This window comes from Anopheles bellator, chromosome X, assembly GCF_943735745.2.
Source record: "Anopheles bellator chromosome X, idAnoBellAS_SP24_06.2, whole genome shotgun sequence".
Lineage (NCBI taxonomy): Eukaryota > Metazoa > Arthropoda > Insecta > Diptera > Culicidae > Anopheles > Anopheles bellator.
The window spans coordinates 780,546-802,374 of NC_071287.1; the positions used below are offsets into that span (position 1 = coordinate 780,546).

General features: G+C 49.7%; 4 protein-coding genes across 6 annotated transcripts; 3 read left to right on the forward strand and 1 right to left on the reverse strand.

The window, feature by feature from the left end:
* Window positions 1–2,373: 2,373 nt before the first annotated feature.
* LOC131213210 (trace amine-associated receptor 4-like) lies at window positions 2,374–7,907 on the forward strand. Its single transcript, XM_058207204.1, has 4 exons — window positions 2,374–2,472; window positions 6,108–6,371; window positions 6,462–6,671; window positions 6,743–7,907. Exons 1-4 carry the CDS (start codon window positions 2,374–2,376, stop codon window positions 7,853–7,855), a joined length of 1,686 nt encoding a protein of 561 aa, XP_058063187.1. The 3' UTR covers window positions 7,856–7,907.
* Window positions 7,908–9,545: 1,638 nt separating this feature from the next.
* LOC131213506 (glutathione hydrolase 1 proenzyme-like) lies at window positions 9,546–12,979 on the forward strand. Of its 2 annotated transcripts, none has more exons than XR_009156960.1 (11): window positions 9,546–9,680; window positions 10,019–10,249; window positions 10,314–10,724; window positions 10,798–10,998; window positions 11,088–11,334; window positions 11,412–11,556; window positions 11,639–11,684; window positions 11,781–12,021; window positions 12,106–12,219; window positions 12,278–12,478; window positions 12,556–12,979. XR_009156960.1 is itself a non-coding variant. In XM_058207558.1 (11 exons), the coding sequence occupies exons 1-10, from the start codon at window positions 9,667–9,669 to the stop codon at window positions 12,422–12,424; spliced, it is 1,797 nt and encodes a 598-aa protein (XP_058063541.1). In that variant the 5' UTR covers window positions 9,546–9,666; the 3' UTR covers window positions 12,425–12,446; window positions 12,556–12,979. The 2 variants fall into 2 exon arrangements, 1 of the variants encoding a protein (XP_058063541.1); XM_058207558.1 differs by having other exon boundaries at window positions 12,278–12,446.
* A 4,030-nt stretch (window positions 12,980–17,009) lies between these two features.
* LOC131213603 (cytochrome c oxidase subunit 6A, mitochondrial-like) lies at window positions 17,010–17,710 on the forward strand. The gene is made up of 2 exons (XM_058207674.1): window positions 17,010–17,186; window positions 17,335–17,710. Exons 1-2 carry the CDS (start codon window positions 17,090–17,092, stop codon window positions 17,568–17,570), a joined length of 333 nt encoding a protein of 110 aa, XP_058063657.1. The 5' UTR covers window positions 17,010–17,089; the 3' UTR covers window positions 17,571–17,710.
* A 340-nt stretch (window positions 17,711–18,050) lies between these two features.
* On the reverse strand, window positions 18,051–19,441 carry LOC131213660 (syntaxin-16). 2 transcript variants are annotated; one of them, XM_058207747.1, is made up of 5 exons: window positions 19,285–19,441; window positions 19,098–19,195; window positions 18,944–19,034; window positions 18,798–18,879; window positions 18,051–18,693 (listed from the first exon to the last, which is right to left on the reverse strand). In XM_058207747.1, the coding sequence occupies exons 1-5, from the start codon at window positions 19,348–19,350 to the stop codon at window positions 18,053–18,055; spliced, it is 978 nt and encodes a 325-aa protein (XP_058063730.1). In that variant the 5' UTR covers window positions 19,351–19,441; the 3' UTR covers window positions 18,051–18,052. The 2 variants fall into 2 exon arrangements, with proteins under 2 accessions (XP_058063730.1, XP_058063729.1); XM_058207746.1 differs by having other exon boundaries at window positions 19,270–19,441.
* Window positions 19,442–21,829: the final 2,388 nt, after the last annotated feature.

The window sequence follows — 21,829 nt, forward strand, 5'->3', positions numbered from 1 at the left end:
ACCCCATCAAGGTAAGTAGAATTAACGAACCTGTCATTTAGCAATCTTAACACACATAATGATGATCCATCATCCACTACGCGGTTGCCATTTTGCTAAAATTGTCCTCAGTTCCTCAATGAAGCTTACTGAACTATCTATTGGAAAAAACAATCATTTGTTGTGGGATTTGAAAAAAAGCTAGAAGCAACGCGATAGGTTCTACGGCGCATGTGCGTATAGTGTCAGGACGAAGCAGTACGGAACGTTCGATACAAGTCCTTTAGATAGAAAGTAGAGTGAAGCATTGCTTTGGCCGCAAGTGCGGAGCGCTCGCCCCTGTGGTGGCAGGCGCTGGAAGATGTGAAACGGCCGAGGTGTGTACAAACGAAATGCTCCATCGCTATTTCAGCCACCGACGGTATTCAGTCTTCGGGGTGACCTGCTATTAACAACTACGTCCTCCGTACTCCGCACAATCATGAACCACACCAACCGTTGATAACCATTGATCCGAAGACTTATTGGTGGTGGTTCACCAAACTCGACGAAACAATCCGCCAGGACGAACCATGATCGTACCGTCCTTACTTCAGCCTGCGTGTGGAGTGAGTGGAGTGTAAAAGTGACCTCCGGAAAGATTCTTGCGTGCTCTTGCGAACAATACTGCACCAAGCCAACTGTGTCCTAACCTCCATGGCCACACGAGGATTTTGTTACCGACGCGGTGCCATCGCCCATCAACCACCTGCTCGGAAGAGCGCCCCATTGTTTGTTAGTTGCAGTGCAAGAGGTAGCCAGACGTGATCTCGTTGTAGACATTGTTTTTGAGGCAAGCACGACTCAGCGGTAGCACTGTTTAGTACTGACCTCAGTGGTTCGGTAACATCCACTAGCCGACCTTCTGTTAAAGTTGCCGCATGCGGTGTGGGATCACATTTTACGTGGATGACTGTCATTGACCAGTCCAGGCGCCAAAATGGAAGTAAAGGTCTCATCCCCCGTAAAGCTAGTAAACGTGGCTTTTGGTTCGGTGTAACACGCCAGCGAATGAATTATTTACATCGGTTCCTACCAAAGCAGATCGCAAGTCAACAGATGTATTCTTCCTTGTTGGCTTTATTAAGCACCACTGTGCAATATCGTATTTAGGAGCCAACAGATGGTGCCTACTATTAAAACAAGCAGATAGGAGTCGGGTTGTATAAAATATCGTAGTTACAGAACTATGTTACATAAGCGAAGGAATTTAGTATGTGTGCCAGCTACATTTCTGTTTGATTATCATTTGATATCTGTTACTAATTGTTGGTGTCTAATTGCAGCCGTAATCGAAGAAGTAGAACAACAGCTACTAAGCGTGTGATAGGAGTGGATAGAAGCCGGTGTTTTATGAGAAAGAAATCCTACAGGAAACACTCAAAAGACTGCGAACCATTTGAGCCGAGCGCATCGAGTGAGGTGCCCAACGTGAAGACGGATAGAATATTTTTTAACGAGTCATGCAGTCCTCACGCAGGAAGTAGAATAGTAAAGTTGGAATACAGAAGTTAAGCCGACCGAACCCGACTAAAATCACACACCAGAAGGAGTGGTCAAATCTTTCAAGAGATCGTCATATCAGAGAGTGATTCGCACGATCAGGATTTGTTTTAAACAGAACGAATTTCAAAAGTAAAAAAAACGGTGTTAGGAGTAACTGCACAGCATTTATATCCAGCGCAAGTTATAGAAGGGTTCGTAAGTTAAGGCAAGCTATACACATCAGCTCGAAAGCAACCGCGGTCATATCAAATTAAATACACAGTTGGACAACTGGCGCGGACATATCAACGCACGATCTCTGTTCGATGTTAATAGCGATCGAAAACTATCAACAACCAAAAGTAATTAACAGAGCTAAAAAGAGTAGTTCGAGGGAATAAGCTAGATTCAATCTATCAAATCCAAAGGAATTTAGAGTCTTTAGGGAGAGCGGATCTAGAATGGACGGTAAAGTTTCATTTGCTGCTTGTGAAGCTAAACTTCACCCCAATCAATCGTGACTTTCAACTAGCAGTCCTGCCCGGCATGGTTTAGACTATAGAGTTAGAACAAAGATGAAGAAGAAACCAACACAACCCATTTCGTACCACAACTGAAATCGATCTCGAGACGCTTTTCACGGGTGTGTGCCGCAAGGTACAGGTATAGAAGAGGCAGGATCTACCACTCTTAACTGGGCAACTTCGTCGGCTCCTGGTAATTAGTTGCGCCGCACTCCCTGATCGTTCCCAAAAACGGCAGGACGAGGGCCGTTAGAAGGTAGCCGAGCTCCCGTATTGCAAACGAAATGAACGTTTTCCGTCAACCATCATCATCCACTGCTCAACGACGACAACACAGCTGCTCAGAATGGTGCCGTTTCAGTTGGAGATATTAGCCCTCGTTGCCGTGCTAGTCGGCTTTACCGTTAACACATACATTGTCGTTATCGTTGCCCTGACGAAGCAGGTGAGTACAGTCGTTAGACCCAATAATTTGGAATTGATTAAATCGTTGTATGGGCGGTCCAACGGCGGACGATGGGTGGTGTCGCCCTATTCATTGAACTGGCAACTTTAGTGTTGCCTCACCTTGGCAACGGGTTGTGCGACGGTTGACTACGTTCGCAGCTTCTGGTTCATATTTCCCCCAAATGGGAAAACTCTTTTCGATGTGCAAGCGATGAAAACCGTTCAAATCTAAATAGAAAAAAAGGGCAAAGATGCTTAGGTGACGAAATGTTTGCCAAGACGAAAACACCTATTTAAACCGTATCCCTCAAGCCCGTATCTAAGAAGGGATCGCCGGAATTGCTGCCTTTCCGTCAAGCATTTTCCAGCGTGACGGTACGGTCTTTGTTGACAAGTGCGTCAAGGATCTGGTCCTTGGTTGGGCCAATACGGCAGTACCGTGGTGTGCTGAGCTTTCGGGAACGTGATTTGATTTCCAAGTATAACTGGAATCCTAATCCATTACACCGGGTACACCCCAGAGAGGCCACTAACGATAGTAATGATCAGAGTTTGAACACGTATTCCTGCCCTGTCGGGGGTAGAATGCAAGCCAATCAACTGACCTGTACGCTCCAGCAGTGCAGTTGCCGAGGAAATCCCGAAAGCTAGTATTCGGTGGTATTAGAAGGCGCTACGCAAACTACGGATCTGGGCCGTTGTATGCCTCTGCCGCGGATATTTCTTCTAGTACGACCAAAGGAAAGCAGACGGATGGCGAGCAATTCATTTGCTAGAAAGTCAATATTCTCAAGGTGTTTCCCAACCTCGTTTCAGCACTTCAAATAAAATGGGATGTTGAATCCTGCGGTAACGAATTAGTGTAGTGTATCGGACAGTGACGGCAAAGCGGCTTCGTTATTTTTATGCCACTCTACCATCATTATTCCCGTCCACGTCCAAAGTTTCGTGGGGAGGGCTCACAATAGCCATCCTCCTCGCCAACGTTGCCGTTGAAATTAGATGTCTAACAGATGGTGTCTTTCTTGGAAGTGTCTCCTACTCGCATTTTTTCAGTTCTGGAAAAGGCAGTTGAAGTATCTCGCAGAAAACGGTGACCAGTCTTGACAGCGGATGAGCAAGTTGCTGAGCCAGGCCCTTTCGGCGGAGTTAGTATACAGTGTGGCATGAGCTTAGACTGAACGTGTTAACGTTTGCCAAAAAAAAACAAATATCGGGTAAAGGAGCAACCTTTAAGGCACACCCCTGGTTTCGTTTCTTCGCGTAGCCAAACGTTTTCCAATAAGCCAGTGGTGTGGAAAACCGTATGTTAATGGCATACACCCAGCTTCTCTCTCGCGCCCTTCCTTGTGCGTCTCGTCAAGCGAAAAGCTAATCCGCCAGAAATAAATAACTTTCTTCAAGTTTGTTTTCGAGCTGAACTACCTTTGCTTATTCGAGGAACGGCGATTCAAGTTCTCATACTCAAACCATGCTGCAGCCCGGTTCGAATGAAAAATCTTGCCCCCTTTTTCCAACTTGCGTCAAATGGCCACGTTCATATTAACTTTCCCAAAAATCAATCGAATAGTGAATGTCAGTACGTCTTTGTCGTGACGCCGTGTGTTCCGACTGTTGGGGATCGATTTAAAGAATTTGGGCAGAAGGCGAAGAAGCGGTTCCAGAAAATATTCACTGAGTGGGGTGTCGCCCTTTGCATACTACATCCTGTTGCCTGTGAGAATTGTTGCCACCCAAAAGTGCACAACAGTGAAGGAGCTGTTCTGCCGGGGTGTTTCGTCTGTGTTCTATTTTTGGGTTCTATCCTTCACACCCTCGCACACCTCGGCAGGAATTTGGTCAAACAATTTGACGCTGCGTCCTTTTCGCATGCTGCGAGACCAGGCGATTGTGATGTTTTAGAATATACTCCAAAACCGCCCACAGCCGGTTGACGGTCATGTGTCAGGCAGCAGCTGCAGCATATTCTACCGCTCGACATGTGCTGTCGGCCGCCATCGAGGTTGATACGAAGCAAGGAAGCATAGTACACGAAGTGCACAGCGATACCGGGCACTTGACCGATTCAAGTGCCGATTCCTCTTTGAAAAGGTTTTTTAAAAAACCGGCTTCTAGCGGCTTGTTGAACTCGAAATAAGAAAACCTTTTCCAGCATTAAAATAAGAGCCCTGAGTGCGACGGAACGGCCTGGCAGCTGACACACCAGCACACCTCTACCCCCACATAGCCGTCGGATGGCAGCGTGGCCCGGGAGATGAATCTGCTGGTGAAAATTTAATGATGCTCGTGTCTGTTTCGCCAAATGCCAAATGGAATAGCGTACAGGGCAAAGAGTTGGGGTCGGTATGCCGCACAGCACACCTGTTGAGCTTGCGTTTACCCGGTTCGAAGCTTCTGGTCAGGCCCCGTTACGTGCAGCACTTTTCAACTGGCAAACTTCTAACTGCGTTCCCGATTTTTTTGGTTAATTTTATTACACCATTCTGTGGTGTGGCATGTCAAAACGGATGTGGGCATCACCGCCAATGTCAACATCAATTTTCATCCCACAGCGCGCCGGCGGTCGGCTAGGATGATCCAAAGTTTGGTCAGCGCTGTTCCCTCTGAACTTGAACCCCCGCTTCCGAAAGAGAAAGGGACTTTGTGGTTCCAGGTAATCGAATTGCAGATGGAGAGGCCAAATGAAATCGAATCAAACACGGATGTAGTTCGGTTTGGGTTACACATTGGGACGTGGCATACCGAAAAAGGATGCGAAGGTGTTATTGCGCCAGGGCAACCCCGTTGCATGGGGATTGATTTTTCATTTCCTCCCGCCACTCTGACAACAAACGGGAAAGAATGACTCTCGATAGGCCGCCACAAGGCCAATGCCAGCCGTGACCTGGCACCGGTTGATGCGAAGTGAGGACACGAAGTTGATTGCGAACCGCCCAACGAGGACGCCGAATCCTCTCCGGTTTCATTATTCCCTCCAGTCGATGGGTTTCCGATTTTTCAACAAGCCAATTATCTAAATTGACAAATCCATCACGTTTGATTGGGCTGCTATGCTATCGAGTGCAGTGCAGAGCAATCACCTCGCCCTCACATCCTAGTATCCCTGCAGACGGCAGGGGGCCCTGCAGCCGGGGCAAAAGCTTTTAAGTTTTCAAACTGAAAACGGCCACCGAAGAAGAAGCTCTTAGCCCGCTCCGTAGGCGGAAAAAGAGATAATGAGGAAACGACACGGTGCAGGAAAAAGGAAAAAGCCAGAAATAAAATGGCCGCACCGTGAAGGATATACACGGGCCCACGGGGGAAACCACGAGTAGCCGTAATTTGCCAGTAAAATCGTTTCCCTAATTGTGTTTGCTCTCCCATTTAAGTTAACTTCCGGCGTGGAATCGACCGTTAATGCATCGACAACGCCTTGCAACGCGGATGCTGCAACCGACGGCTGTCCCATCTCTCCCATCTCTCTCTCTTTCGCTCTCACTATCTCTCTCGGTAGATCTTATCGGATATGCTCCTACTTTGGGCGCATTCGAAAAAATCATTCCAATCACCGTCGATGTCCTTGAAGTAGTAGGAGGTGTGATGGTTAAAATCATACCTGCTTCCGCTTAGTGATGGCTCCTTTTCCACTTCCAGATAACCTTCGCCAGCAAGGTGCTGCTGCTGCACCTGGGGATCGTGAATGCGGTGCTGTGCCTGTTCTACTTCATCTTCTACGCGGTCAGCCTGTTCCAGCTGCTGCTGCCGGGCGAAGCGCGCGACGTAGCCTGCCTGCTGTTCGGGATCTGCTTCAACACGCTCCACTCGATCGCCCTGTGGACGCTGTGTGCGCTTAACTTCGACCGGTACTTCGCTATCGCCACCCCGCTTCACTATGGCACCTTCATCAACACGAAAAAGGTACCCCGACCCCGGACCCGGAGCCGTTAGCTGCACCACACCACAATACACACTCACTCACCCGACATATGTCCTTTGGTCTCTCAACAGCAAGTCCTGGTGACACTGGGTTCCGGCTGGCTCGTGTCCACGCTCTTCAGCCTGCCGCAGGCGTTGCGCATCTCCGCGTACAAGTTCGACGCCGACTACGCCCTGTGCCTGCCGAACCTGCAGACGACCGGATCCCTCATCTACAGCGTCTGCTTCGTCCTATTCACCATCCTGCTGCCGATCGGGCTGATCGTGGGTTGCAACATGAAGGTCAGTAGCATGTAACTGCTTGGCTCACGGGTGGCTGGCTAACCTCCGCGACTGCCGCGGCCCATTCGCAGGTGTTCATGATCGCGCGCTACCAGCGGAATCGGATCGCCTCGGCCATCCTCGAGGTGACGCTGTCCGCCCAGCTCACCATCACCCACCAGCGGAACCCGTTCTTCGTGCAGAGCTCGGGCCCCGGGCCGGCCGCCGGCCCGGGCCAGCCGGCGGCCGCCGGGGTTCCGTTGGCCGACTGCCGAGCCTGCTCGGGCCAGGGAACGGCCTGCAACCCGGCGGCCAACGTGATCCAGCTCGTCGGCTCGGCGATCCTACTCCACTGCCCGTACTACGTTGCGATCCTGTGGAACAGTGCGCTCCCGTTTGCGACGAGCAGCTGGCGGACCCCGGCCCTGCTACTCTACCTGGCCTGCTTCCTGCTGCTCCTGTCGCCGACGGTCAACGCCGTCCTGTACGGTGTCCGCAGCAAGATCGTGCGCCGCTCGTTCCGCAACATCTGGCGCAAGCAGAAGCAGAAGATGGAGATCCACTACGAGATACAGGCGCGCACCCCGTCGACCTGCGGCTCTCGGCGCCCCTCCTTCAGCGGGGCCCAGCTACAACAGCAGCAACAACAGCAACAACAACAACCCCTGCTGCTGGCGTTCGCCGACGGCGGGGCACGCGTCGACGGGGACCCGGCCGGGCCGGACGGGTCCTCCGACCAGGCGATCCTTTCGCCGCTTAGCCGCACCAAGTTCGGGAGCTGCTCGGCCCTCGGCGTAGGGTGCACCTCGCCGCCGCCCATCGTTACGGCGCTGGCCGCCGTGCAGCAGGAGTTCACGGTCGGCCAGGCGACGGCCACGCGGCCCAAGATCACGATCACGAAGATCCTGCCGGATGACGAGCCAGCCGCCCGGGCGCGGCTACTCAGCGACTCGTCCGCCAACTCCTCAGCCGCAGCCGGCGACGCAGGCGACGACTGTGAGCCTTTGGCTTCTCCCACCACCACGAACGCACCGAATCTCCACCATCACCACCACCAGCAGCAGCAGCAGCAAACCGACAATCTTTGCGTCGCGACAAGACAATCAAGTGCCAAGCTGCCAATGCACCCACCGGCGACCGAGCCAAAGCTATCGTTTAAAAAGTTTTCCTCGCTGCAAGAAATTTTGGGTAACGGAACTGACTAAAGGCTCGGTCGACAGGACACAAAGCATACCAGATATAGGCCAATAATATATATATATATATATATACACATAATATAGAGACACCGGAGAAGAAAAAAAAACCGGTACGGCTCAAGAGCTGAAGCACAACACGTAGCAGAGAGAAAGAGAGAGAGAGAGCACAGAAAGCAGATAGCGCGCACAGCGCGGGTCCTAGAGCCACCTAGAGAGTGTGTTTGTTAGGCTGAAGTATTTTTAACGAAGCAGTATGTTGTGCACGTACAAAGTATGTTTGCCTAACCGCGGAAGGGCGCGGTTGTATTATCATACACTACAAGTATGACTGGAGGACCCTGGATAGTCTAGAGTCTGAACTGTTCTGGGCAGCAGCAAATCAGCCCACCCAACAATCATTTTCAAAACAAAACCCCAGCTCTCCCGGGGGCTGCCGGTTGCAGCCGAATCCTTGCAATCCTTGTGAACCTGTAGCGGCGGAAGAAAACAGAAATAAACCGCAAGGCAGAGTTGGTGTTAGTTTAAAATCTGACACGAGTGCGCCGCGACGATGAGCTTGCTTTCCGAAACTCCCGAATCCCGATCAACCCACTGGCCACTGGGCGCCCCCACCGGTCCCTCATACAGACGCGGTGTTAACAACCAGATCAACACACGGCCGACGCACGTGGGCCGGCGGATTGTTAAGCAATCACCTTGGTGCGGTAAAAATAAAAAGCTACCTTCGCGCGCGCGACAACGGGTTGGGGTTGCCCAATGGAACCATCTTCCCCGTTGGCCGTTGGCTGATCGAAATCGTATTTTTTGCTAGCGCAGCGCAGCCAAAAATTCCGTTCCATTATCAGCATAGTTCGGTCACGGGTCGCTGCGGGCCTGCCGCGTAAATTGGCTCTAGCCGAAAAAGCGGAACCGTACGACATGATTATTGCGGCGCAAGTATTTCAGTCTGTTCACATTCGAGTTCACCTCAAACCCGACAATTACCGCCGAAGCCGATCTGCCTTGTGCTGTGCTGAAAGTGCTCCGGTGGCTACCCAAGACCGCACCGATACGTTTTCCGCCCCGAAATTGGAGCAAATGCGAAAACAAGTTCCTGTTACTGCTAACGAGTGTGTGTGGTTAGCAGCGAGATGAGATGCTGTGCCGGCCGAAGAGACGCAGTCGGCGACCTTGCCCTCTGCGCGCTCTGCTATCGCGCGCCGGCCTCGGTACCGCCCAACCGTTGGTTGCGTGCTCCAAACACGGCACGCAACCTTCGCCACCGTTTCCGACCGTCCCGGATCATCGCACTTTCCCCCCAAAAGTGCGCCATGCGTGTGTGTATCTGTGTGTTACAGAAATAGAGCTCATTCGAATCCGATGGCGAGAGAAGGGGACAGAGCCGGCGAAAGAGAGACAGACCGGTGAATGATTAGCGATCAGCAGTCGAACGGGCGGACGGGATCCAGTGCCAGTTACATCCAAGTCTTCCCGACCGCAAGAAGCACCTTCGCGCCCCTGCGCCGCAGTTCCGCAGTTCCGTTCTCTGCCACTCGTGCCGGAAGTCCCCCGTGATCCAGGTCGTGTTCTCTCGCGCTCTCCGACCGGTGAGCGGATCCTGTGAGCTTTGCACCCCTCCAGAGTCCGAGTCCTAGGGTTCCCCCCAGTACAGCGCAGTAGCGCAGTTGTTGCCGTTGGCACCGGTTGTGCGTCGTTGTCCGCATCACATCATGCGCGGGTGCTAACGTTGGCGTGCTGGCCTCTGCCCGGCGTAGTGTATCCGCGTGGAAGCACTGTCCGGCCTGTCGGGGAAAGACGGGGAGAGGGTCTCCCGCGCCATGGCGACCAACTGGTAAAGTATTGGCCTGGTGTCCTGGTGTGTCGTCACACTCTCGAATTTCCGAAACTCTCGAAATCAACAAATCAATAAACGACGACGGTGTGACAGCTCCAGCTTCAAGCATGCTCCATCAACCAACTTGCTCCCTTACTCTCACTTGCTCCCGTCTCGTTTCTCGTTCGATGCAGTCTACTCTGCTCTCTCTCTCCCTCTCGCTCACTCTCGCTCTGTCTCACCGGATTTCCTCGCCACGTGTGTGTGTCCATTTCTTTTCGGGACGGGACTCGCTGTGTACGCTGTTTCACGCCACCTAACCATGGTTCCGTTTTCCATGCTCCCTCCGTGCGTAGCTTTATGCTAGTGCCTTCCATTGCCGTGCCACTGGTTGCGGTACTGGTGCTTCTCTGGTTCGGCTTCCAGCAGCACCGCGACGATCGGCAGCCGGCTCCGACCGTGGCCGTGTTGTCGCCGCCCGATCCTGCCGACACCGACTTCACGATCAAACAGTCGTACTCCACCCTGCACCTGTTCGAGTCGACGGCCGTGTGTAGCGATTCCGATATCTGCAGCCAAATCGGCCGGTAAGTCACTGGAGGACCAGGGGGTCGCCCGTGGTTTTGATCGTGTGTCCGTTCCCCTTTTCAGCGATCTGCTGCGACGAAACGGGTCAGCAGTGGACGCCGCGGTGGGGATGATGTTCTGCGCCGGGCTCACGAACCTGCAGTCGATGGGTCTGGGCGGTGGCTTCGTGATGAACATCTACCAGCGCCAGGACCGGTGCGCGTACACGCTGGACGCCCGGGAGATAGCTGCCGGCGGGGCGAAGGAAGACATGCACCTGTACGATCCGAGCACCACCAACGAGGGCCCCCTGTCGGTGGCGGTTCCGGGCGAGCTGAAGGGGTACTGGGAGGCGCACCGGCGCTTCGGGGCGCTGCCGTGGGCGGAAGTGCTGCAGCCGGCGCAAGCCCTCTGCCGACGTGGCATTCCCATCACCAAGCACATGCACGACTCCCTGACGTTCAACGCGAAAGCGCTGTCCGACGAGCGTATCCGGTAAGCGGCCATTCGACGGCCTGATTTGACTGTAGAAAACGCCGCCGCTGACGCAGCGTGTGTTGTGTGATAGGGACCTCTTCACCGATCCGGCCACCGGCCAGCGGAAGCAGCAGGGTGAGCTGATCCATCCGCGGGCGCTCTGCGACACGCTCGACCACGTAGCGATCGCGGGCGGAGATGCGCTGTACCGGGGCGAATTGGCCGCCCAGTTTGCGGCGGATCTGCGTGACGTGGGTAGCATTCTGACGGCGGAAGATCTCGCTCGCTACAGGTAAGCACCGGTCCGACGAGCAACCGGCCACCGGGGCTGAGCAGAGGCGCCCGTCCGCTAACGTCCGTTCTCACCCTCCGTTCGCGTAGCGTACGGTGGAACGAGTCGCTGCCCATCGACCTCAACGGGGACACGATGTACGTGGTGCCGCCTCCCGCCAGTGGCATCCTCCTGGCGTTGATCATGAACATCCTCAAGGGCTTCGGGTTCCGGGCGAGCGACACTCGCACCGCCGAGTCCGCCATCCGCACGACGCACCGGATCGTGGAGGCATTCAAGTTCGCGTACGGCAAGCGCACGGAGCTCGGCGATCCGGCGTTTACGGACGTGCTGGAGGTGCTGGCAACTACCTGGACGGACCCTGGTCTTCACTCCAATTCACCAAACATCAGCTCTCTGTACTCTAATTGCAGCTCACGCGGAACCTGACCGCACCCGAGTACGCCGAGGCGGTGCGCCGGCGCATCGATGACGATCGAACGCACCACCGGCCGGAGGACTACGATGGTCATTTCTTTACGCCCAACAATGACGGCACGGCCCACATCTCAGTGCTAGGTAAACGACTCCCAATGGCTTACACTCATTAGCATCCGGTGTACACCATAATAATAATAGTACTCTGTCTTTTACGATATAGCACCGTCCGGTGATGCCGTTTCGGCTACGAGTTCCATCAATTTCTAGTAAGCGCTTCCGTGCACGCAGTAGCTCCCACGCAGTTACAGCTCGCCCCGGGGAGTTTCATTACCGTTTCGTTGTTTCTTCGTCTTCGACTTCAGTTTCGGCGCCGGAATAATGGGCCCTCGGACCGGCATCATCCTGAACAGTGGCATGGATGACTTCTCCTCACCAGGGCTGAGCAACTACTTTGGTTTGCCCGGGACAAAGGCGAACTTCATACGCCCGTACAAGCGCGCCCTGTCATCGATGTGTCCTACGATTGTGACTGATCCCTTCCACAACGTAAAGCTGGTCGTGGGTGCTGCCGGTGGTACCAAGATCACCACGGCAGTCGCGTTGGTAGGTTGCCATCGGAGTTGGGCACGATTAGCCAGCTAACCTCACTCACCCCGCATTGCGTCTCATCATCTTTCTGCTCGGCAGACACTGGCACGCGCCCTCTGGTTCGACTACGACATCAAGGAAGCAGTCGATGCTCCACGGTTCCACCACCAGCTCATACCGATGGCAGTCCAGTACGAATACGGAAATCTCGAGGTAGGATCCTACCGTCTCCGGTGCGTACGGCATTGATCGCGATCGCGCGTGATTCCAGGTGATTGTCAAAGGCTGGCAGCAGAAAGGGCACCAGACCATGCGCTACCGAGAGCGTGGCTCGATCGTTTGCGCAATCGCCAAAAACGCGTCGGGCGTGTACGGCAATGCTGACTTTCGGAAGGGGGGCAATGTGGCCGGGTTCTAAAGCACTCGCTACGTGCAATCCTGTAAGCTGTGTCCTTGTTTTCACTCATCATAAGTAACGCGGGATTGTATTCTTTTTTAACGGGATAACTGTACTGGGTAAATAATACTCCTTTGTTGCTCTGTTTACAGTTCCTGAAGAGCGAAAGCTGTCAGCGAAGAGTGAACCAATTCCACACAGTCAACTCGTTCATGATTCGTGTGCTCAACCAATAACCCTGCGAATGATATGGAGAAACGGTCACTGGAAAACCGGTATGGAATATAGTAAGCGGAGGCTGAAGCGCATCGAGAGCTCCGAAAAGTTAACGGAGTCGCTGCTCGACGAGTCGTGCTTAGTTTCTGATGCACTCAAGACCAATGGTGCCAATGTTTTCGTGAGCCTCGTGAAGGCAGGACTAAAATCTCCAAAGAAGCTGAGGCGCTCGATGAGAATCAGTGGTAAACGGAAGAAGCGTTTCGGCTTCGGCAATACGGGTTAACTGTCAGCTATCATTATCAAGTAGTTAAATGGTTCGAGAATGATTCGAAATAAAGAAATTTGGGTTCGTTATGATGTGATGCTAAGTGACGTCGAGCACCCCGTTTTCTTCGGCCTTGTAACAACAATGTAAACCTTATCAATACGGTCCGCTCATCTAAGATTAATAACAATGAAGAACCTGAACAGACTGTTTGCAACAGACCGTAAGTGGGAAGGAAATATGAATACTTTTGTGATAGTCCAACGCATCGGGGTGCATCAAAGACATACGACTCGAAGTCAACGATGAAGCCATGAGTCAATGGTTTGTCTTTTCATCTTAGAACGGAACGGACTAGGCGTGGTGTTAAATATGAACTGTTGAAATCACTCGAAACCAGCACTAACACTGGTGGCGGTGGTTATTTGTCGGCCGATCGCAAATCCGACACCAAAACCGACCAATAAGTTCTTATTTGCTGGTAAGCAACAAAATCGAAAAAAAAACAGAAATAAATATTCAGAAATCAATTTATTTCTCTTCTATTTCTGTTTTCTCGGACCAAAAACACGAATGTTACCACGTTTTACATTTTATTTGTTATATTTTTACTGCCACACGAAGCGCAAACGAAATGGCGTTTTTGCGGTCCGATTTGCGTTTCGTCTGGCCCCACAGATACATTTTCTGTTTTCAATTCAATGGTTGACAAGCTGTAACTGTGGCGACAGACGATGCGTTACTGGGGGGCTACATCAAGCATAACGTAATGATTTGGACATTAACGATTAATGCCAAACTGCTGCGGCGCTGTCAAAACGTTTACGGGTCGGCCGAAACCCCGAGCGTAAATACTTTTTGCATACACATGCTGACAAACAGAGGATAATTTAAGTTCTTATTTGCCGGTATAGCAACAAAATAAAAAAAAAAACAACAGAAAATAATATTCAGAAATCAATTTATTTCTCTTCTATTTCTATTTTCTCGGATCAAAAACACGAACGTAAACACGTTTCACATTTCGTTTTTACATTTTTGCTGCCACACGAAGCGTAAACAGTTTGACATTAATAATTAATTTTACGCCAGTTTTCACGCTTCGTGTAGCGCCACAGTAACGCAATGCGAACATCGAACCCACTATACCGTCAATATGTCAACATAGTCCAAAACTGATTTGTACCAGCAGCAGCCAAAGAAGAAAGCAACCGGCGAGTTTTCGAATTGTGCGCGCGACAAATAGGTGTTTATTCATAGTAGAACAATGATTGCAGGATTTCCAGAGAATAAGTTATGCCAAGAACTCGGAGAGGGTGGATTTGCCAAAGTTTACAAGATGAAAGATACGGTGAATGGAATATGAATGTTTTGAGATTAGTGCTAATTTGGACCAACTTAACTATGCTTTTTTGTGTGTGCTTTCAGCTCGGTAATGTGTGTGCTATCAAACAAATGTGCAGAAAAAAGGTGAAGAAAGAAAATTTTGATCGTGAGGTGGAAGTTATGAAAAATTTGCGACACGCAAATATTGTAGAAATAATTGAAGCTGTATGCACTGAAGATGCATACAGCATCAAAATGGAATTCTGCGATTCCAACAATCTGTGGAAATGTTTGTGTTTGGAAACAGGCAACAAACTGCAAGAAGCTGTCTGCCAAACAGTTTTCAGCCAGATAGCAAACGGTGTCACGTACATGAACAGCCGCCGAATTACGCACTTCGATTTAAAGCCGGAGAATATTCTTGCACACAACAATAGCACAAATGGTCGCGTTACAACAACTACAAAAATAAAAATAGCTGATTTTGGAATGGCGGAGCAGCACCCACTAAGTCGAAACCGACGTAAAGGGACCCTTTCATACATGGCTCCCGAGATGTATTTGGAAAACGATTATGGAGATACCGTCGATCTGTGGAGCCTTGGGACAACTTTCTTCGAGTGCATTTTTGGCAAGCACCCGGCTTGCAAACTCGATCGATTCGTTGAAACAGCGTTACTTGAAAAATGGCATCGCAAGCAGCAAAGCAAATCGTACTTTCCGGAAGACCACGACGTATCAGAAGTTTGTGTAAATCTGCTAAGAGGCCTGCTAGAGCCAATTCCGGCAATGCGCATTCCCTTTGTAAGGCTTAAGGAACATTCGTTTTTTACCCGTCAGTAAGTACAGAACTAGGAGAATCAGATAATATCAAAATAGTAGATAAGCAATTTGGAGGAATTGAGATCGGATCAGATCAGAGATCGGATGTTCGATCAGTGACCATTACTTATGACTAATTTATAAAAAAATTCAAAATTCTAAATAATAAAAAATCACAAATATAAGGCTGGGGAAAAAGCAATCCATTATTTATGGGTGAAATTGAAAACTATATTTATCAGGTTTCCACTGGTTCGATTTGCGTTTTGTTGGAAAATTTGATGCCTTTTAGAAAATAAAGGCTCTTTTGTAGAAGGTTTAGTCGTTATTGACGAAAATCTCAAGCAATCCTTTTTCACAATCCTTTTTTGATCGCAGTTTTTCATCACTCAGGAAATTTTGTAAAGCGCGAAAAAGGTGTCAACCATCTAGTGCAAGGTCCAGGCTATGCATTGTATTAAAACTTCCCAAACAAACTCCCGGACTTTCTGGCGAGTCGCTAAAGACGTGCGTAACATTTCGTTGTCCTGGTGGAACACAAAGCCTCTTCCGTTGGCCGATTCTGGTCGTTTCTGGTCAATTGCTAGCTTCGAACGATTCAGTAATTGACAGTAAAAATCTGAATTTAGTGTTTGGCTACACGGAAGCAACTCATAATAAACGGTTCCTTTCAAGTCCACCATACACCCAGTAAAACCTTACTGGCCGTTAGTTCTGGGTTGGCCACCGGTTAAGCTGCTTTACCACGTGTTGCAAATGCAACCCAGCGGTTCCCGATCGATCGGTTCATAGTCGAGCCGCCGAGAGGATGCTCATGAGACCCACGCCGCAGACCCACGAGTGGTCGCTCCGGCCGAGGATCCGGACGAGATAAGAAGGAAACCGAGAACCGAGAACCGAGATTCGAGAACCGATAACCGATAACCGAGAACCGATAACCGATAACCGAGTGAAAGCCCACGGAGAACAAACGAATTTTTTAACCCCTTCCGCACCACAGCGGGGTTATCGAACCAAACCACATTTTCCGTTAGTTACGATTGCAAAACCACGCTTAGACCACGATCATTTTCACACAGTATTGTCGTATGAATCCCATTCCTCGTCCCCAGTACCCATCCGTTAAGGAAATGGTTTGATTTCATTCCGTTTGGCCAAAACTGTGCAGATGGTATTTCAAGCCATTACGTTGTTTGGTGTAAATAGGGTGGCGCCCAAACATCGAGCTTCTTTGTGAATCCAGCTTTGCGCAAATGGCTTTAAGCTGTTCGATGATTGATCTTTAGCTTCTGGCCGATGCTCTGATTACTAACATGTCGATGAACTTTGCTTATTTCTGTGCTTTTATCGACATTTTCGATGACGTGTCTGCGTAGGCATTAACATCGAAAATAACTGAAATGGGTCGACGGAACCAAAATTGCACATAACTAGCTGTTAGAGTATCGGCAGCATAAACAACATGCAAAATTTGAGCAGCCTAGCTTGAATTTTGGCCTTTTCCAAAGAATAACCGTAAAATGTACCCAATTTTCTCATTGATGACTTCCGTTGTTTACCCCCTGCAATAAACAGTGAAAGCATGTTTTGAAGTATAAACTATCAGCTTTAAAACAAGCCTAACCTCTAAACTGTACGATCGGCACTTCACGAGATATCGATAACTAAAGTCATCTACCAAGAATATAATGGATTACTTTTTCCCCAGCCTTATATATTGAGTAAAAATTATAAATTAACCAAAAATTATGTTCGTTTTGTTGTATCCGTAATTTTGTTGAGGATATTATGATTCATTCTTGTAAAAAACCACCGGCTTGCTGGGTGAGAATCAAAGCTTGACGTTGTATTGATGGCGTTATGTTGCCGTTACCGGGGGTTCGAAGTTCCATCGTTTCTATTATAAATGATTTTCTTTATAGACAGTTCTGTAAGCGGTAGAGAATAGCTAACGTCATACGTAACAGACGCGATTTTTCCCCCCTTAATTGATCAGGTTGAAGGGAGAACGGCACTTTCGCAGTGCAGTGAAAGATTTTCAGCCAACTATCAACATGTCGCTCGTTTCCCATATTTTTCGTCGAGCGATCTCGCAATCAACTGTTCGTCATGCACAAGTAGGTGGCCCATCCGCGGTTTCCGGCCATGAAGGTAAGGTCCCTGGCCCTAAGCAGCAGTTGGTCAGGGAGGTTACTTTTTCTGTTTGACGTGCTTACATAATAGCATATGAAGCACAAAAACACCAAGTTGCAACGCCTTGTAACCGTAGTTTGGTCCATATTTGGATGATTTCTTTCAGCCGGTGGCTATAAGGTTTGGAAGAAGCTGTCCTTTTTCGTTGCCATGCCCGCGGTCGGTTTGTGCATGCTGAACGCTTACCTGAAGCACCAGGAAGAGCACGACCACCCACGACCGGAGTTCATCAAGTACGAGCATCTGCGCATCCGCAACAAGCGGTTCCCGTGGGGAGAAGGCAACAAGAGCCTCTTCCACAACCCGCATGCCAACGCGCTGCCGGACGGATACGAGCATTAAACCCCGTGATGCTGTGCCGAAAACCGGGCCTGCGAACCCGGGAGAAGGTCCAGAGGAACGTCAGCCCTATATGCTGAGACTCGTCAATCTGTAGTGTCAATCTTAATAAATTCACGTTCGCGTGAGTTTGCTCGTGGTAAGCGATAATCTATGATTGTTCGGCTAAATATCCGAAAGATGGCTTCTTCTGGGAAGCGTTTGACTCACTTACGTAATTATATGTGCAGCAGCTGAATAAGGAATAATTTTATGTTAATCATCCTGCTGCTATAACCGCCGATCGGTTCTGACCTTCAATAGAGGCTCCCTCTGTGCGAACCTTTTCACTTCAGAAACGGAAATTATTAAATTTACCCAACCCAACAGCACTGGGAACTGTGGGAGGAACGGACAAAAAATCGAAGATACCTTCGAATTTACTTCCACTCAGACGGCGTAAACTTAAGATATTTTATTTAAAGTATATCTACCGTAGTGGCTACTTACAGCTTGGTGAAAACGATAAGCATTATCATAATCATAATCATCACCGCCAAAAAGGATATGCAGTGCATTTTGTGGTTCTTTCGCTGGAATGCTTCCGTTTTCTGCAGCTGGCGTAGCCCATCATTAACTCGAACTTGAGCCGACTCAATGTTGTAATCGATCCGATCGAGCACCGTTCCCTGTTCCTGTATCAACTGCGATATGTCTTTAAAAATAACATTGAGGTCAGTGATGGAGTTTGTCATACGTAGCACCTCGTCCTCGCGGCTTTTCAACATCTTTGTGTTGTCGGCCTGTAGTAGCATTATCTGCTTCTGGTTGATTGTGAGCCCGGTAGCAGGAAGTTGAAAGACATCATCTAAAAGCTGTTGATCGTCCGCGTCTGTTGCATCCGTCTGTAGCTGCAGAAAATTGTCGAACGTTTCGACCGAATTACGTTGTCCAAGGTTCCCCGAGGCAGCCGACGAACTGGCTGCAGTAGAATCATCCACCAAGTGTACTTCGGCCAACTGATCGTCTTGCGCCATGCCGCGGTGCAAGGATTTGTTTGTCTGCAAGTGTCGGTACTGTCCCGTCAAGCCTTGCAGGGCGTAGAGTAAGTGCTTCTGAATGTTTTGCACCATCATCTCTTCGGTGCCTGCATGAATGGGAACAGGTTGAAAAAGGTTGAAAAAGAAAAGAAATGTCGTACAAAATAGGTTGTGGGACGAACAGGTTGAACGTAATGTTCTGTTATCTTACCGTTAACCGTTTTTTGTAATGATCTAACATTGTCGTGGCATGTACAGATCAGCGTTTTAATCTCCACCATGTAAGCTTCCATCTGGAAGAGTGAAGAGTGTCGGTACAGTAATGGCGTTTGGCAATAGGATAAGGCCCCGGCCTACCATGCCGCGATTGTGAGCGCTTTCGTCGCTTAGCACAGCCCGTACTACTGCGGATTGCAGTTTCTTCACTTCGTCCACACGCTCCTGTATTCTGCATATTTGGGAACCATTCAGAGAAACCACAAGAAGCTAATTGCCTACGTCGAGTACTCACTTAAATAGCAGATAGTTTGCCTCATCGTACTTCCCAATCCATCGTGGCTGAAAGCTGGCTCTTCCCGGCGACCCCAGAAGCGTTTCGCTGTCCGAGTTCTGCGGAAAAGAAAGCAAATCGAGCAGAGTAGGACATTTGCACAAGCCTCTTTTTGGCGATCGTGTGAGAGTACATTTTCGTATCCTACGTTTCGACTGTGCGCGGCATTATTTCGCAGCATATGGAAGAGTTCTGTAAGGTTCCGGTGGGACATCGCTGAGCAGAAAATCGCTGATCAAATGTAGTAGAGTGGCACTGCTGTGTTTGTTTTTTTGTTTGTCGTCACTAACTACAAAAAAGAACAATGCAGCTTAACGCACGCTCGACATCTCCGTATATTCTCGACAACAACAACACGAACAACAACGTCACAAACTTTCGACAGCTTGGACAGCGAAACGTCATTGCTTGTGTCACTAATGCCGGGTAACATCGCATCTTTGCAATCCTTAAGAAGCCCATGCAGCCTCAAAAACTGTACTGCCGAGACTTTCTTTAACAAAAATTCAATATAAATTGACTTTCTTGTATCGATTTGCAGAAGCACAAACTGTACAGAAAATTCTGCACGTTGCTGTGAAATATTTCGCCCCTGGAAATATTTCGCTTATGAACGAATATTTGTATGCAGGACACGCAATCGTCTGATTACCAATGATCGCCTTACTGCTGAGGGTAATTTACGTTTACCTGCCCCTAGAAAGTTTTCAAACAATTTCTCTGGCACACGATAATAATCGCAAATTCAATCGCTTGCTTGCTGATTTCATCCTCACCATCCATCTAGCTGCAATGGATGATGAAATGTAGAAACACTCTTACCTTATCAAGCGCGAATGTCGCGCGGAACACGGTTTTAACATGTTGGTTCATTTGTTCATTATGTAGCCACTGGCCACGCTGGTTTTTGATCCTTTTTCGTTCTTTTCCAGTCAAGTGCAGATGGATGATCTACGGACGAGCCAAATATTAGTACAGTTTTCGAAACGTAGACTTGAGCCCACATTCATTATTTTGCCAAATTGCCTCATTTTCTGGGCTACAACACATCTCACATTGTACATTCGCTCATCATGTGCTTGTTGACATCGCCATAGGTGACTCAAATCAAACCCGTCATTTACTAGAGTCCTACAGCTAGTAATCTTTTGCAATGAATGATGCTAACGCTTAGCCGAAACGAAGTAGTGAATAGTAACTAATATTATTATGCTAGTTCCACTGGTGAGATTAAACAAAACCTTTACACGTCCTTGCCGTTATCCGTTATCGTTTTGCGTGACGTGCAATATCACGGTTTTTACGGTCAGTTTGGTGACGCCGGGATGTTTTTTTTTTCTACCGTGTGGAGCAAACAGGACGGAAATTTGCATGATCGCTGCATGAGCGGCGGACAAGGTGAGCTACTGTCTGATTTTTTTGACGCCCACGGTCCACGCTCTCTGTATCGACGAAACAAACGAAAGAACAAACAGCTTAGTAAAACGATTTAAAAGCCACGAAGGTTGCTCTCCTCTTGTGCTAAGTCCACCAATTAGTTCTTGATATAACTTGCACAGTGGCTCCAAATTGATTGGCAAGGGGTCCGCTGTATAAGGATGCGGGGGGTACTGTACTCTGTAGGCGAACAGTGATTGGTCGAACCTAGTTGGGCTCGACCAAAACCGGTTCCTATCAGCTAGCGCAGCGCTCAGCGACGGCGGTCGCCGATGGCAAATCCCATCACGGATCGCCAACACCGCCAACAAATTCTATGTCATGTCGTCATGTAACGTTGTAAGTAGTGCTTAACATTCCCAAACTCCGTAGGCAAAACCGATGTCACCGAAAACTGAGCCACTATGGAGACCCCGCCCGTGGTGGACCCGGAACGTGAACGAAAACAGGGGCAAAACCACACCTCAAAAGCAAGCCTTAGTTTAGGCTTAGGACTTACTTCTTCTAATCACGCGGTACGAAAGTACGGCGGCAGGTTTTCTTCGCAGTTAACGGACGGGCGTCACCGATCACGTGATCCCGATTGGAGTGACGCCATTCGGTCGATCGGCGATTGGAACCGTTTCCAAAACATACTGGACAACAGACGAACGTGCGTGCCTTGGGCCTGTGCCCTTAGCTGGGCCCGCCTGTTCCCGATTGGAGGGTTCCGCGGTTGATCCTAGCCAAATCGTAGCTTGCGTTACGCAAGGCGACTAGGAAACTCATCCTAAGCGCGCTTAATGCGTCTGTTGCTCCCGACGGCTCAATTTGCCGTAGCGCTGACGATGTTCGACTACTTCCTTCCCAGCGCATAAGCAAACAAGCACAACAAAAATAAAACATAAATTCCGCCAACAGGCACCCCCGACACACGCGAGGCACATTATCATTAGAGCGCCTTGCGGGGCAACACAGGCTTAACTTACCAACGTCAGAGAGCGAATCGAGGGCTGAGATAATATAAAGAATGAAGACAAAAAACCCGACCCGGGGAGCTCTCTCGTAGAGTCGACGGGAACGGGAATGGGGAGATGCCCGAAAAAGGGGTGTTCCAAAATTCGCGCGGCACGGTGTGCCGAAGTGCGCCGCCATCGAACCACCATCTTCGGGTCGCCCAGCCCGAACGGAGCACGAGCGGGTCGGAACCAAGACCTTTAAGATACCCCGCGACCACCCAGCCGGCCCGACCAACCGCCCGCCCGCCCGCCGCTCGG